This window comes from Ctenopharyngodon idella, chromosome 4 (genome assembly GCF_019924925.1).
Source record: "Ctenopharyngodon idella isolate HZGC_01 chromosome 4, HZGC01, whole genome shotgun sequence".
NCBI lineage: Eukaryota > Metazoa > Chordata > Actinopteri > Cypriniformes > Xenocyprididae > Ctenopharyngodon > Ctenopharyngodon idella.
Genome location: NC_067223.1, coordinates 7,261,255 through 7,275,107, shown reverse-complemented (window position 1 = coordinate 7,275,107; position 13,853 = coordinate 7,261,255). Strand labels below are relative to the sequence as shown.

General features: G+C 37.1%; 1 protein-coding gene across 1 annotated transcript in view; it reads right to left on the bottom strand.

Annotated features, from left to right (window-relative positions):
• Window positions 1–13,853, bottom strand: part of nrip2 (nuclear receptor interacting protein 2) — a 29,308-nt gene that overhangs the window by 8,455 nt on the left and 7,000 nt on the right. Inside the window, exon 2 of the mRNA XM_051890001.1 lies at window positions 3,288–3,653. Within this exon, the coding sequence (XP_051745961.1) occupies window positions 3,288–3,653 (366 nt within the window). The remainder of the gene's footprint in view (window positions 1–3,287; window positions 3,654–13,853) is intronic.

Here is a 13,853-nt window from a genome sequence, read left to right as displayed (position 1 = left end):
CCATTAACAAAAATATTTGACCTGGATATGGATTCGAGTAATAAAAATAATAATAATACCATTTAGCTGTTAAATAACTATAATATTTATTAAGTAACACATTATTTATTAAATAATACTTTTTAACGTTAATAATAATTGTTAGTATTTATTATTATGTGATATAATGAATTAGTGTCGTGGGTGGAGGAAGCCTCAGCTGAGATATTTCTATGGATTTGGAACCTGTTTGTGACATATGGTCTCTCAGCATGCATGAGGACTTAAAGACAATATGGCTCCACCTACACACAGCTAAAGCGTTGTTAAGCTTTGGTTTTGCTCTTCGCCTGTTTGTTAACTACACGGTTAATGAGTGAGGGATGAGGTCTGCGTCAGCACTGTTCCACCGTTAAAGATAAATAAGTGGATGAGAGCTTTGTTGCAACCTCTTTGAGTTTCCTGTCACTCAAGGTGAGCTGTCACCCCCGCAACTTTCCTACCACATAAAGGGTGGGACGCACCTTCTCTCGTATCAGTGCGTCAGTCTCTCATTGTGCTTATACGGGGGGCCATCAAGCCCCTCTTGCACAATGTTCCGACCCCACTAGTATGTTCCACACGCAGGTTTCCTTGCATTGTTTCATGCTTGTTTCTTCCTCTGCTAGCTTTCTAGTGCTGCGTTGAAAGTGTTTTTGCTGCAGTGCGAGATGGCCTAAATAAAACACATTGAGGTGGCAACACACCATATGAGGCAAACTGTGACTGACGAATGTGTGTCAGGTTCATTCTAGCTGTGACTGTGCAAGTCTTCATTCATTTCTAAGTGTCTTTCCCTGCACCCTGTGGTCATGATATAAAAATTAACTGATGTTTTTTTTTTTTTTGAATTGCAGAATCAAACAGTGAAATGTAGCAAAACTTCTAGTGGACGCTATAAAAACTGTTGAACTCTGTGGGATGCTTCCATTGTGGGCTGTGTTATGTCTTTATTTGATTGCCGCTTTTATAAATTTGTGTTTATGTGTGCATTGGTGCATGTGCGATACATTTATAATGATGGCAGCTCTGCATTGAGCTAAATCAAGCTTGACTTCGTTGCCTCAAACTGAAACTTATCTTGGAGGCATGAACCAGTACGGTGGATTTGCTGTGTAAAATGCTGCCCCACTTATCTGGCTCTTCATTACCGAAGCTTTAATTAGACGTTGATGGTTTCGTTCCATCTTTCAGTTCACCTATGACAATACGACTGCATGTGTTTTCTACAACATTCAGTTCTTTCGGAATGCTCGTGATCTGGAACATTCAGATGAGAATTTTCATTTATTTAACTTAAATCTGAGCCTTATTACACTGCTTTTTGGAATATTGGTCAGTCATGCCATGGCTGTAATTGTACTATTTTCATGTCTCTTTTATCACTTTTTGGTCTCTTTCTTACATAATAAAAAAGATAACACTACAATAGGGTTCAATTTTATTGATTGATTTTCATGATTGCCTAATTTAGGTTCAGCGGTCCATTGATTGGTCTTGTTGTTCTTGAATTGTCAGCTGACATGTGTAGGCAGAGGAAACTAGCTGCTCTTTGGTTCACACCCAACCCTGTGGTTTAATCTGCTTTAATTTAGGGTCTATTTTTACCGCGCTCAATCACCGCATGAATGGAGGGTGATTTTGATGATGTTCAGTCTGCTATATAGTAAAACAGAACCGTTTAAAGGAAATGCATGGTGCTGGAAAACCTTGAAACATCAGGGTTTAGAATAGTTATTTCCAGATCTGAGGAAATCATTTAAAAATAATAATAATTTTAAAAATGTAAATTGATTCTTGTTCAGTAATCTCGAACATTTGGAGAAGTTCTGGAAATGAATTCAAAAGAGCACTGATCTTTTTAGCTACTTAACAAACATTTGTTCAGTAACCTTGAATAAATGGAGAAGTTATGGAAATTCGTATATATATATACACATACATATATATATATATATATATATATATATATATATATATATATATATATATATATATATATATATATAACAGTTTTAAAAAGCCTTGTTCGTTAACTTTGACTGACTGGAGAAGTCATTGAAATTCATTAGCTAATCCTGTTAATTACCATTCAAAAGTTTGGGGTCATTAAGATTTTCATGTTTTTATTCAGCAAAGACATAAGTCATAAAGGTCATAAACCCCGCCCTCTCCATGTATTGTAATGGAACGTGAGACAAACTAAACAGTCAAATTACATGTCAAAATATTTTTTTCCAAAGATGGTTTCTGTCATTTTAGGCAGTTTTTATCACGCTGATGTTATTTAAAGTGTTCGTTCTTTAAATAAGTCTGTTTTTAGTTAGTTATTGAACGCGGGTTTTGACATCGTGATTGACAGCTGAGATTGACAGCTTCTCTGAGCGAAGTAGTCACTGAAGCACCAACAGATGTTTTTCTAGATCTTTAGGAGGAGATTAGAGCTTCAACTTTAATTTCTACATTTACAGAACTGTTTATTTCACACCAACATAATGAGTTGGCCTGCAGTATTAACCGATTTTGCAGGAGTGTGGGCGGGACCTTGATATCACGGCTTAACTTCGCGCTCACTGCTGCGCAGACTTGGGCACCACGTTCACTATGCGCAGACTCGAGACTCAAGATGTCTGGGTAATGGGCTCCCAGGCGAGACCCCATTACGACAGTATTGACGTAAAGTCTCTGTTCCCTCCTTCAAGGAACAGGGGTTACAATAGTAGCCTAGACGTTAGTTGCCTTAGTTACTAATGAGTTTCACCTGTGTCTAGTTTAGTTGCCTTTGTTTGTCCCCCAATATTACTGTTTTGTCTTTTTGATCAAATAAATCTTGCCTTGGTGATCAAGAAACTACTTTAATAAACATTTTAAAAATCGTACCACCCCAAATTTTAAATGGTAGTGTATATCTTATTTCGGTATTTAGTTCCTTGTGTCTTATGTATGAGTTTTTGAAGCTTTGAAAATGATGGGTCAGATATGTTATGTCACCATACAATGAGTCACTTGCGTCCCAGTTACATCATCTCTGCAATAAACTTGGCATGAAGTGTTACACTGATTTGGGATTTTTAGATGCACACTGGACCTCTAAAACCCTCTCAAACCCGACCGTCGAGAACAATCGACTGTGAGGAAAATAAAACCATGAGTCATAGGGAGCCAGAGCTGGTGTTTTGTCATTACAGCAAGCTGTTATCGCTTCTATTATGGGCAGAGACAGCTGAAAAGGCTGAGGCTCAGCTCAGTTCATCTGTGTGAATGCCTACCTTACACTGGACCACTAGAGCTGAGAGGGTGGATGCTCTCTCGCCCTCTTTTAGGCCTTTCTTCCTCTCTCCTTCTCCCATTTTATCTTTCTGTTTGGACTCTGTCTTCCCGCCTGCATCGCTGCTGTCCTCGTCATCTTCATCATCCCCATCTTCATCAGACCTAAGGCTCTTCTCGCTCTCCTCCGGAGACTCCCTCTCCTCCGTGGAGTCATCCACCGTGCTCTCGCTCCTCTCCTCCGGCTCTCCGCTCTCTTTGCTGTCTGCCAGGGGTGAGCGAACATGAGATGGGATGTCCTGGGCCTCCCCACGCAAACGTGGAATGTTGCCCTCCAGGAGGCGTCGCTGCACGATGCTGTGGGGCTGCTGTATGTGGCACACAGAAATAGGAAGTGATGTCATTCATTGCTATGGCTGTACTATATCTCTGCAGTTTTAGACAGTATTATTATTGTCACATGACTACAATGTTTGGGCCATTTACATGACACCAATTTCAACTAAAAATGGAAAACTTTTTAATGCGTTTTGGATGCTCATTTACACGACAACAACGCTTTGACGGCCTGAAAACGCAAACTTTTGAAAATGGGATTCAAAGTGCACGTTTTTGAAAACGATACCGTTTTCCTGTCTGTGTAAACTACAAAAACGCAAAGTTGTGAAAATGTTGACGTCATGCACATGCGTTTCATAAAGCGAGGCTGTGAGGGATAGACTTGCTGTGTTTTCAATGGTATCCGCTATAAAAATCTGTATAAAGTTCCTAGATCACTTATAATTTTCCACAGCTCATGTTGTCTGGAGTGTTTTGTCTACTGAAATTCCTTGGAAAGATATTTTTGCAGTGTTTCGTCATCAGAACAATCCAAAAACACATTAAATAACAGTACAACCCACTGAAGAGATGTCTATCCCTCACAGCCTCGCTTTCATTCCCTTTAAAAATTAAAGATGGCGCTGCTGTGAATAAGGTCTATTGGCGCATAGTGTTATTTTACAAAGTGACGTCGCCAACTACTGGCCTGGCAGCATAATACAGCATTTTTAATTGTTTTCGCAAATCCGTGTGAACGGGGATTGTTTTGACAATGTTGTCATCTGTACACGAAAAACACAAAGGAAAAACATTTCAAAAATGCATACTATTTTTACATATTATTTCTTATAAATAGTAAAAATTGCAGAATGTAGTACACTAGTATTCTACTTCAAACGTACTTGGTAAAACTGCTGGGGAAAACTAATTTCGTATTTGTGACAAACTCATTTCTTTCAATATGCTCCTCGTGCATTATAAGTAAATAGCTGTGGAGCTTTTTTGTAGAATGTTATTTTGCTGAGCATATTGACAATACATGTAAATTGTTTTTCCCTTCTACATTGCTGCAGTTTGGTTGCCTGTGGGAAATAAACAAGTTTATGTATGTTTTATCAGTCAGTTTTTCCATCATTGCAAAGTCAGACAGTAAACAGGTGTGAAGTAAACAGAGTCACTGAGTGCTGAAGTGAACTCCATTAACAAACATGACGGCTCCAGAACGACTCCCATCACTTTAATTACTGCTGTAGTCTGTGTGTCTGCTTTGGCCATGGTTCCCTGAAAGACACCATTAACTTGCAGCATGCTATTTAATCTAAAGTAGAAGTAAATAGTTTTTTTTTTTCTCGAAATTGTAATGTTTTGAGGCTGTGAGTGTCACTCTATCAACCTTCTTCATGCAATTGTGCAGTTTTAACAAACTCATTCAACAGGTATATTTTATAACAGTATAACACTAAAAATAAACCTCTCAAATAAAAATTCTCATAGCTTTCTTGGGTCCCTGATGCAGTTGATGTAGAGAAGCAAACCACTGATGCCTTTATTTCAATTTCATTGGCCATTTGATGCGATTCTATTATGCTATCATATTTCTTTTGGCTAGATAGCACAATTTCAGAAAAACAAATCCTGCAGATTGTTGTTCATGACAGATAAGTGAATATTAGATAAAGAAGGCAATCTGTGCACTGTACATGTGCAGGTGCTGTGTTACTGTCTATGAGATTGCTTCTTCCTATAACTTAGTTAGAGAACAACTGCCTTTTCCACAACAGGGCGACCCGAGGAGACCAGACTGCAATTTGATCTGCTTTTAAAAATTTCTCTGCCTCTCTAATAATACAATTATCAGGACCTCTTGAAAGTGCCACTCAGATATTCTCAAAGGGGAAGCTGAAAATACACAGAGAAACCTAGATCTTCCCTTCCTTTTCTATCCCATCTCTTTCATCTGCTTCATGTAGTGCTGTTCTTTTGTAACTTAAAGCATATCTCATCCTATTCGAAAATTCAGCTTAAGATGATAGCTGTGATTTGGAAAGTAGTATAATATACAGTTGCAAGAAAAACCACTTGCAGAATCTGTGAAAATGTGAGTAATTTTAACAAAATAAGAGAGATCATACAAAATGCATGTTATTTTTTATTTAGTACTGTCCTGAGTAAGATATTTTACATAAAAGATGTTTACATAAAGTCCACAAGACAAAAAATAGCTGAATTTATAAAAATGGCCCCGTTCAAGTTTATGAACCATTGATTTTTAATACTGTGTGTTGTTACCTGGATGATCCACGACTGTTTTTTTGTTTTGTGATGGTTGTTCATGAGTCCCTTGTTTGTTCTGAGCAGTTAAACTGAGCTCTGTTCTTCAGGTCCTGCAGATTCTTTGGTTTTCCAGCAACTTCTGCATATTTGAACCCTTTCCAGCAGTGACTATGATTTTATGATCCATCTTTTCACACTGAGGACAACTGAGGGACTCAAACACAACTATTAAAAAAGGTTCAAATGTTCACTGATGCTCCAGAAGGAAACACGATGCATTAAGAGCCGGGGGGTGAAAACTTTTTGAATTTGAAGATCAAGGTAAATTTTACTTAATTTGTCTTCCGGGTAACATGCAAGTATCTTCTGTTGCTTTCAAAGGGCAGTACTAAATGAAAAAAAAATGTATATTTAAACAAAATAAGAAAAATTTGGACATCTTCATCCTGTTCAAAAGTTTTCACCCCCCGGCTCTTAATGAATCGTGTTTCCTTCTGGAGCATCAGTGAAAGTTTGGACCTTTTTTAATAGTTGTGTTTGAGTCCCTCAGTTGTCCTCAGTGTGAAAAGATGGATCTGAGAATCATACAGTCACTGCTGGAAAGGGTTCAAATATGCAAAAGATGCTGGAAAACTGAAGAATTTGAAGGACTTGGAGGATTTTTCTGAAGAACATTGAAAATCATAATGTAAAAAATGTTAAAAAATTTTTAGTTGTTTAGTCTTTTTTTATTGATATAGGTGGATGGAGAAATTTTTTTTTTTTTTTTAAAAAGCATAAAATATTAGGTCTATGAAAAGGAATGAAATGTTATATCCCAAGTACATGAGCACTGAATCAGAAAGACTTTCAATTTATTCATCCTGTGCTTGTGTCAACATTTTTCTACCATCGTGCTATAAATGTGTCAGCTCATCGAAACATTATCACTAGGTATTTCCTCCAGCTACGCAACAACACTATTGATCCGCAGCTGTGGGTTAGATGGCATGTAATAGCATTTTTATAATAGACTTTTGTATATTGATCGAAAAACAGTGCATTGTTCATGTGGCCGACAGCAGAATCTCCAGTCACAATAAGAGTTTTGTTGCTTTTTGACTTTTTGCTATCAGCCTTGTGTGGCACTTCATTTTTCAATGGACATGTATTCAAGACTTACAGATTTATAGATTTTCGTCTTCTTTCATCAAATAAAAAGTCACAGAGGTTGCAGCAATCTGTTTTGTTATTCATTGATCTTTACAAAGTCCAATATCGTGTGATCAGACACAAGCTACATATCCTGACACGAAGTCAAAGGCTGAGATAGTATTGCAAAGCTCATTTTATCCCGGCATAATGAGATGACCTCCACGAGAGTCCTTATATTCCCGTTGACACCCTCTTACAAAATGAGAAAAACCATCCAGCTGTGACTTGACTGTTGATGATGCCTCAGATGCTCTTTATTGCTGCTGTACATCCTAAGGCAGGTAAATTAGATTGTTATAATTGATTTGATTGATTATATTGCCTGAAAGCAAATGCATTGCTCTTGTGTCTGACAGCTAGACAGACCACAACTAGTTCTGTTTGTCTTTCTGCTCAGATGCTGGTCTGGTGTGGGTAAACATAGAGAGACTGAAAGGTAAATGCCACTGTTAGTATTTTGGCCTGCGCTCTTATTGGTTTCGCAAGGACCTTGTATTGATCTTCCAATTTAGCCTGTGTTGAATGAGAACACAGGTGAAGTTAGACATGTATAAGCCGCCAGAACAACTGTAACTTTATTTACATGGAGAGTAAAACCTGGATGATGGACGAAAAATATACATGTGCCAAGTTTTAGGTTATGCTTAAACTGGCCTTAATGTAACTGTAAATATAAAATGTAACTTTTTTGTTGTTATTAAAAAACAAGCAAGCAAACAAGCCAAGCCCAGGTGAGAAAAAATAACGCAAAAGTAATGTAACACATTACTTTCCATAAAAAGTAACTAAGTAACGCAATTAGTTACTTTTTAGGGAGTAACGCAATATGCATTACTTTAAAAAGTAACTTTCCCCAACACTGGATGTTGCTTTAGCCTTAAAAAAAAAAAAAAAAAATCCGCCTTGCATCACTTTCTGAATGATGACAACATCAGTTATTTTACACACAGTTAAATGAATCTCTGAGAGCCTTTAATTAAGATGTGAATGGAGAAAACGATTGAACACCATAATTGGCCATTATTTTATTTTATTGAAAAGATTAGTAATGTAAGTTAACACATCAAGTTAACTGGGCTGTGATGAATATCATTACAGCACTCTTCATTTTAATGAGGTGTGTGACCATGCATGTGTACGTGTATAAATACATGGTCAGGGTAATTCATTTTCTGTGGGAATCCTCTGATTAACCTTTACATCTGAGAACGTGTATATACATACACTCACCAGCTACTTCATTAGGTACAACTAGTACCTATTGCCTTCAGAAATGCCTTAATTCTTCGTGGCATAGATTCAACAAGGTGCTGGAAACATTCCTCAGAGATTTTGGTCCATATTAAAATAATAGCAGTTGCTGGAGATTTGGCTTTTTCTTGCTTGTTTTAAACATCTACAAATTTTTGCTTAATTCAAGAAACATTATCTGTAAACAAGTCTTAATATTTCTTAATATTTTACAATTAATTATATAATTGATATAATAAGATATATAATATATTTTAAGATTATAAATAATGATCTTTTCTATTATGCATCTTAAGTCTTATAATTTAAGTATTCTTAGATATTTTACTGGAAAACAAAGATTATTGGAATACAGTTTCTCGCATTTAATTCAGTGTTGCTTCTTTGCAGAGGTGTGACGAGTACCTGAAAACCATACCTGAGTAAAAGTACAGATACAGATAGCAGCGAAAATGACTCCATTACAAGTTACAAGTCACCAATCTGAATACGACTTGAGTAAAAGTCTTAGATTATCTGACAGTACTTAAAGGGTTAGTTCACCCAAAAAAGAAAATAATGTCATTTATTACTCACCCTCATGCCGTTCCACACCCGTAAGACCTTCGTTAATCTTCGGAACACAAATTAAGATATTTTTGTTGAAATCTGATGGCTGAGTGAGGCCTCGATAGCCAGCAATGACATTTCCTCTCTCAAGATCCATTAATCTAATAAAAACATATTTAAATCAGTTCATGTGAGTACAGTGGTTCAATATTAATATTATAAAGCAATGAGAATATTTTTGGTGCGCCAAAAAAAATAAAAATAACGACTTATATAGTGATGGCCGATTATAAAACACTGCTTCATGAAGCTTCGGAGCGTTATGAATCAGCGTGTCAAATCAGCGGTTCGGAGCGCCAAAGTCACGTGATTTCAGTAGTTTGGCGGTTTTACACACGATCCGAATCATGATTGGATACACTGATTCATAATGCTCCGAAGCTTCCTGAAGTAGTATTTTGAAATCCGCCATCACTATACAAGTTGTTTTTTTTGGCGCACCAAAAATACTCTCGTCACTTTATAATATTAATATTGAACCACTGTACTCACATGAACTGATTTAAATATGTTTTTAGTACATTAATGGATCTTGAGAGAGGAAATGTCATTGCTGGCTATGGAGGCCTCACTGAGCCATCATATTTCAACCAAAATATCTTAATTTGTGTCCCGAAGATTAACGAAGGTCTTACAGGTGTGGAACGGCATGAGGGTGAGTAATTAATGACATTATTTTCATTTTTGGGTGAACTAACCCTTTAAGTATTTTACTTATACTGTATGTAGGCTCACAGATGCACTAGTCCTTGACACCTAAGAGACATGCCAGTGAAAATAAGAAACAATTGATTTGTAAGATGAGAAATCGTGTTTTTTTTTTTTTTTTCTAAAATCAAAATAAAACTGAATAACTTAATATTGCAATAAATCAAGGTCGACACAACAGCCTCTTAAACGTCTACAAACTCTCAAGTCTCAGTTAAGCACAGTTAAGTCCTCAAAAAGGATATAAGTAAACCAATACCCTTCAAAATGGTTTCAATATAACGGATAAATAAAATAATGTTAAGTAAAATTAAATAGTCAAAGCCTACTTGTACTAGACTTGCTGGTTTTAGCCTCATCACCGGCTGCAGTCATGTCCTCATCTCACAGATCAAACATCTGCGATTCAGCAACTTCCTGCTAATGCGCTCACATTCATGTAAAGTAGCCTTGCTGAAAGGTTTGGGTGAGTAAGGGCAAAACACACAAGATATAGTACCTTCAATGCCCTGTATCGCTTCTTTATAGCAGAAATAAACTGCTGCAGAAAAAGTTAGGTGTCATGAAAAATGTAATGTGTAATTGCATTACTCATCACAAATGTAGTGGAGTAAAAAGTACATTTACTTGTTCAAAAATGTAGTCAAGTAGAGAGTAAAAGTTGCTATTATCTTTGATACTCAGTAAAACTACAAAGTATCCAAAAAGATACTTAAGTACAGTAACTAATTACATTCACTCAAATACTTTACCACCACTGCTTTGTAAATATTTGTGAAATTTACTAGCTATTTCTGACTGAACATTTTTTCTACGCTAATTTTATTCAGGGTACAAGTTTTTCCATCTGTTTTTAAAGACAAAAACAAAATGCAATTACCCATGTTTCTCTTTATCTGGGTTTGCTCATAGAGCAGGCTGGATTGACTTTGACAGGATTGATCACAGCATTATGTTTCTCTCTCTCTCTTGCTCTCTTTCCTTTGAGAGCTGGCTGTCACTACAGCCACTGTTACCGTGATAGAGCGATGCTCTTGTGTGGTTCTGATAGTTGTTGATTTGAAAAGACTCCGTAACCTTGTGCATCAGATTATATAAAGTCATTGACACGCCAGACGTAATAAAAAATCTCTAGTCAGGACATAGAAATGGCCACCTTTTATAAGATTCTTAATATACAATCAAGGTAAAACAGTCATGTAAGGGGCACATAATGCAGTTATGAAACTGAATCTTAAAAGAGCAGTTTTTGTGTATTTTTTCAATCTTATATAAAGACTTCTTAATTGTCATTTTAAATTCAGAAATGCAATTGACAGATTATGATCAAATGCAAATCTCCCCTCTAAATCTGTGCAGTCCCACCAGAAGAATTATTTAAAAATCCATTTTAACTTGTGGACGCTGCAAGGGCCTGCATGAATGATTCATGATTCATTTGTGTAGGTCTGTGAATTAGATGTGTGCTATTATTGGTAGTTTGGGGACAATTGCCATCCCTGGTATTAATGAGAAAAATATCTGTCCTAACCTGACAGAGCTGATCATTGTATTATCAGAAAATTATGTTTGGCCTAGAACAGCATGTCCAAAACCACTGTGCTGTTGAATTGTGGGTAAATAGAGGTCAGTTTCTATTAATTGTGAACTTATTGAGGTTTGAAGCATGGGTCATGGCATGGGGCACTGCATTGTGTCTGCTTTCACAGGATTTTGTTTCATAACTTTAAGACATTGTTGCCATTAATTGAGCTGTGACCTGCATGGGGTAAAATGTAACCTGTACTCTATTAAAAACAGAGGTTCCAAAAGGTTTTATTTAGTGACATAAAAACCATTTTTTAGTTCATCAAAGAACCTTATAGTGAACATTTAAAGAACCATTTTATTCTTAGGCCCCATTTACACTAGTGCGTTTTCGTTTTAGAACGCATAACTTTTGCTGCGGTTGTGCCTGTCGTTTACACTACATTGTTGTAATTTTTAGCAGCCATTGTGCAGTTAAACTCAGCATTTTTTTAAATAGCTACAGCTGCAGCTACATACGTTTGCAAGAGGCAACTGTTTACACTTGTACGCGCATAACCAGTGTGCATGAACGTCATGTGACATGCCGTGTAGTTTCGGCCCCGTTTATACTAGTGTGTTTTTGTTTTAAAACAGCGTTTTGAAATGAAAACGATCCTCGTCTACACTGGCGTTTCCACAGCATTTCAGAAACGATCTCCGTCTGCACCACACGACCGAAAACGCATGTCACATGACCGTTCATGCACACTGGGTATGCGCGTACAAGTGTAAACAGCTGCCTCTTGCGCATGTAGGCAGCTGCAGTATTAAAAAATGCTGAGTTTAACTGCACAATGGCTGCTAAAAATGACAACAAAGCCAGCAAAGATTGTAGTTCAGTCTCCATGTTATTGTTTACAAGGTCATCAAGGATACGCAGAGCGAACGTGGGCAGCTATGCCTTAGTTTTTTAAAAGTCTCCGTTCTGGTCCTTTTATATTGAAACGCAACCCCGGCATTTTCAAACTAAAAAGTGCTCTGCAGCATTTTCGAGGTTCGAAAATGCCAGCGTAGTGTAAACAACAAGCATAACCGTAGCAAAACGTATGCGTTTTAAAGTGAAAACGCACTAGTGTAAACCAAAGACTATAGAATAACACAAGACGTGTCACTCGTATTGTTTTGAATGGAAGAAAGTGCAATGCACAATATGGCGGAATAAGTCCCGCCTTCTAAATAAGAGCCAATGGCTGATTGGTAAAGTCATCGCGTCACTGCAGCGGCCGTTAGAAGCTCCGGTTTCTATAGAAACAGTCAGATGCGCGCCTCCGAAATGAGGAACGAGAGACGGGCATTTAGGACTGCGCATGCGTATTAGCTTGATCCAGCCTGAAAAATACTGTTTTTTGTCATGATTCGAGCATTTACAAGCAAAATTTATGAGACAGTTGTCAGATTTCATTGGTGATTTCAAATATGAAATTTAATCGAAAGCTTGGCAAACAGCTTTGGAGAGTTTGATGTTTCTGGAGATCGTTTCTGAAACACTGTGGAAACGCCAGTGTACATGAGGATCGTTTTCATTTTAAAACGCTGTTTTAAAACAAAAACACACTAGTGTAAACGGTGCCTTAGTGTGAAGACATAACCTTTTTCCACTATAAAGAACCTTTTGTACATTGAAAAGTTTCTATGGATGTTAAAGGTTCTTCATGGAATCATAGATGCCAATAAAGAACTTTTATTTTTAAGAGTGAGTACATGATTTGGGCTTTTGCCCCAAAAGAGCTTGCTCTCTTTGTGTGATTACCAGCTAATGGCTAATTATCAGACAGCAACAGGCTCCTCTCTCACATTCAGAGAGTCATGTGACCTGCCTAATGGCTGATCTCCCACCCCAGCACCAGACAGCCAGCTGCTCTCTCTCTCTCTCTGTCTCTCTCCACCTATTCATCTTAACTCTTTCCCTTACCTTCTATGAAGGTACCGTACAGCTGTTTATTTTCCCCCCTGACACAGGTAGTATTTTTAGCATCTCTCCTGAAGGAACATGTTGTATCTCAGCTCCTGACAATTCCTCAGAGATCGAGACGAGGGATTGGGGTGAGGAAAAAAGGTTCAGCCGTTCATCAAATAACCCTAATAATTAGTGTTAATGTTTCTCATTGGCAAAACAGGATCAGTGAGGCCACTGAGGAGTTACAGTCAGGACACAAAGCTCCCATTACTCCCTTGTCATTAATCTTTACACTATTTTGTTTTTGTGTCAATAGTACACTCTTAAAAATAATGATTCCAAAAAGAGGTTTTTGCAGCGATGCCATAGAAGATCCATCTGGGGTTCCCCAAAGAACCATTAATTGAACAGTTCTTAAAAGAGCCATTTTTTTTCTTAGAGTAATAATCTGAAGAACATTTTTGCACTATAAAGATCCTTTTTGTGCAATGAAAAGATGGATGTTCTTCATTAAACCGTAGATGCCAGTAGAGATCTATTATTTTTAAGAGTGTAAGGAATATTGCTTTACAACGCAGCTCTGATTTGTCAAGGTTTCTTTAGTGATATTACTGACTGTATATTTTCCTGCATATTACACTGCTTCTTACAAAACTAATAAATGAATAGACACAAAATAGTGATTTGAGTGAAAAAGACTTCATACAAAAATACTTGACCACAGAATCTTGAGGCTGACCAATCA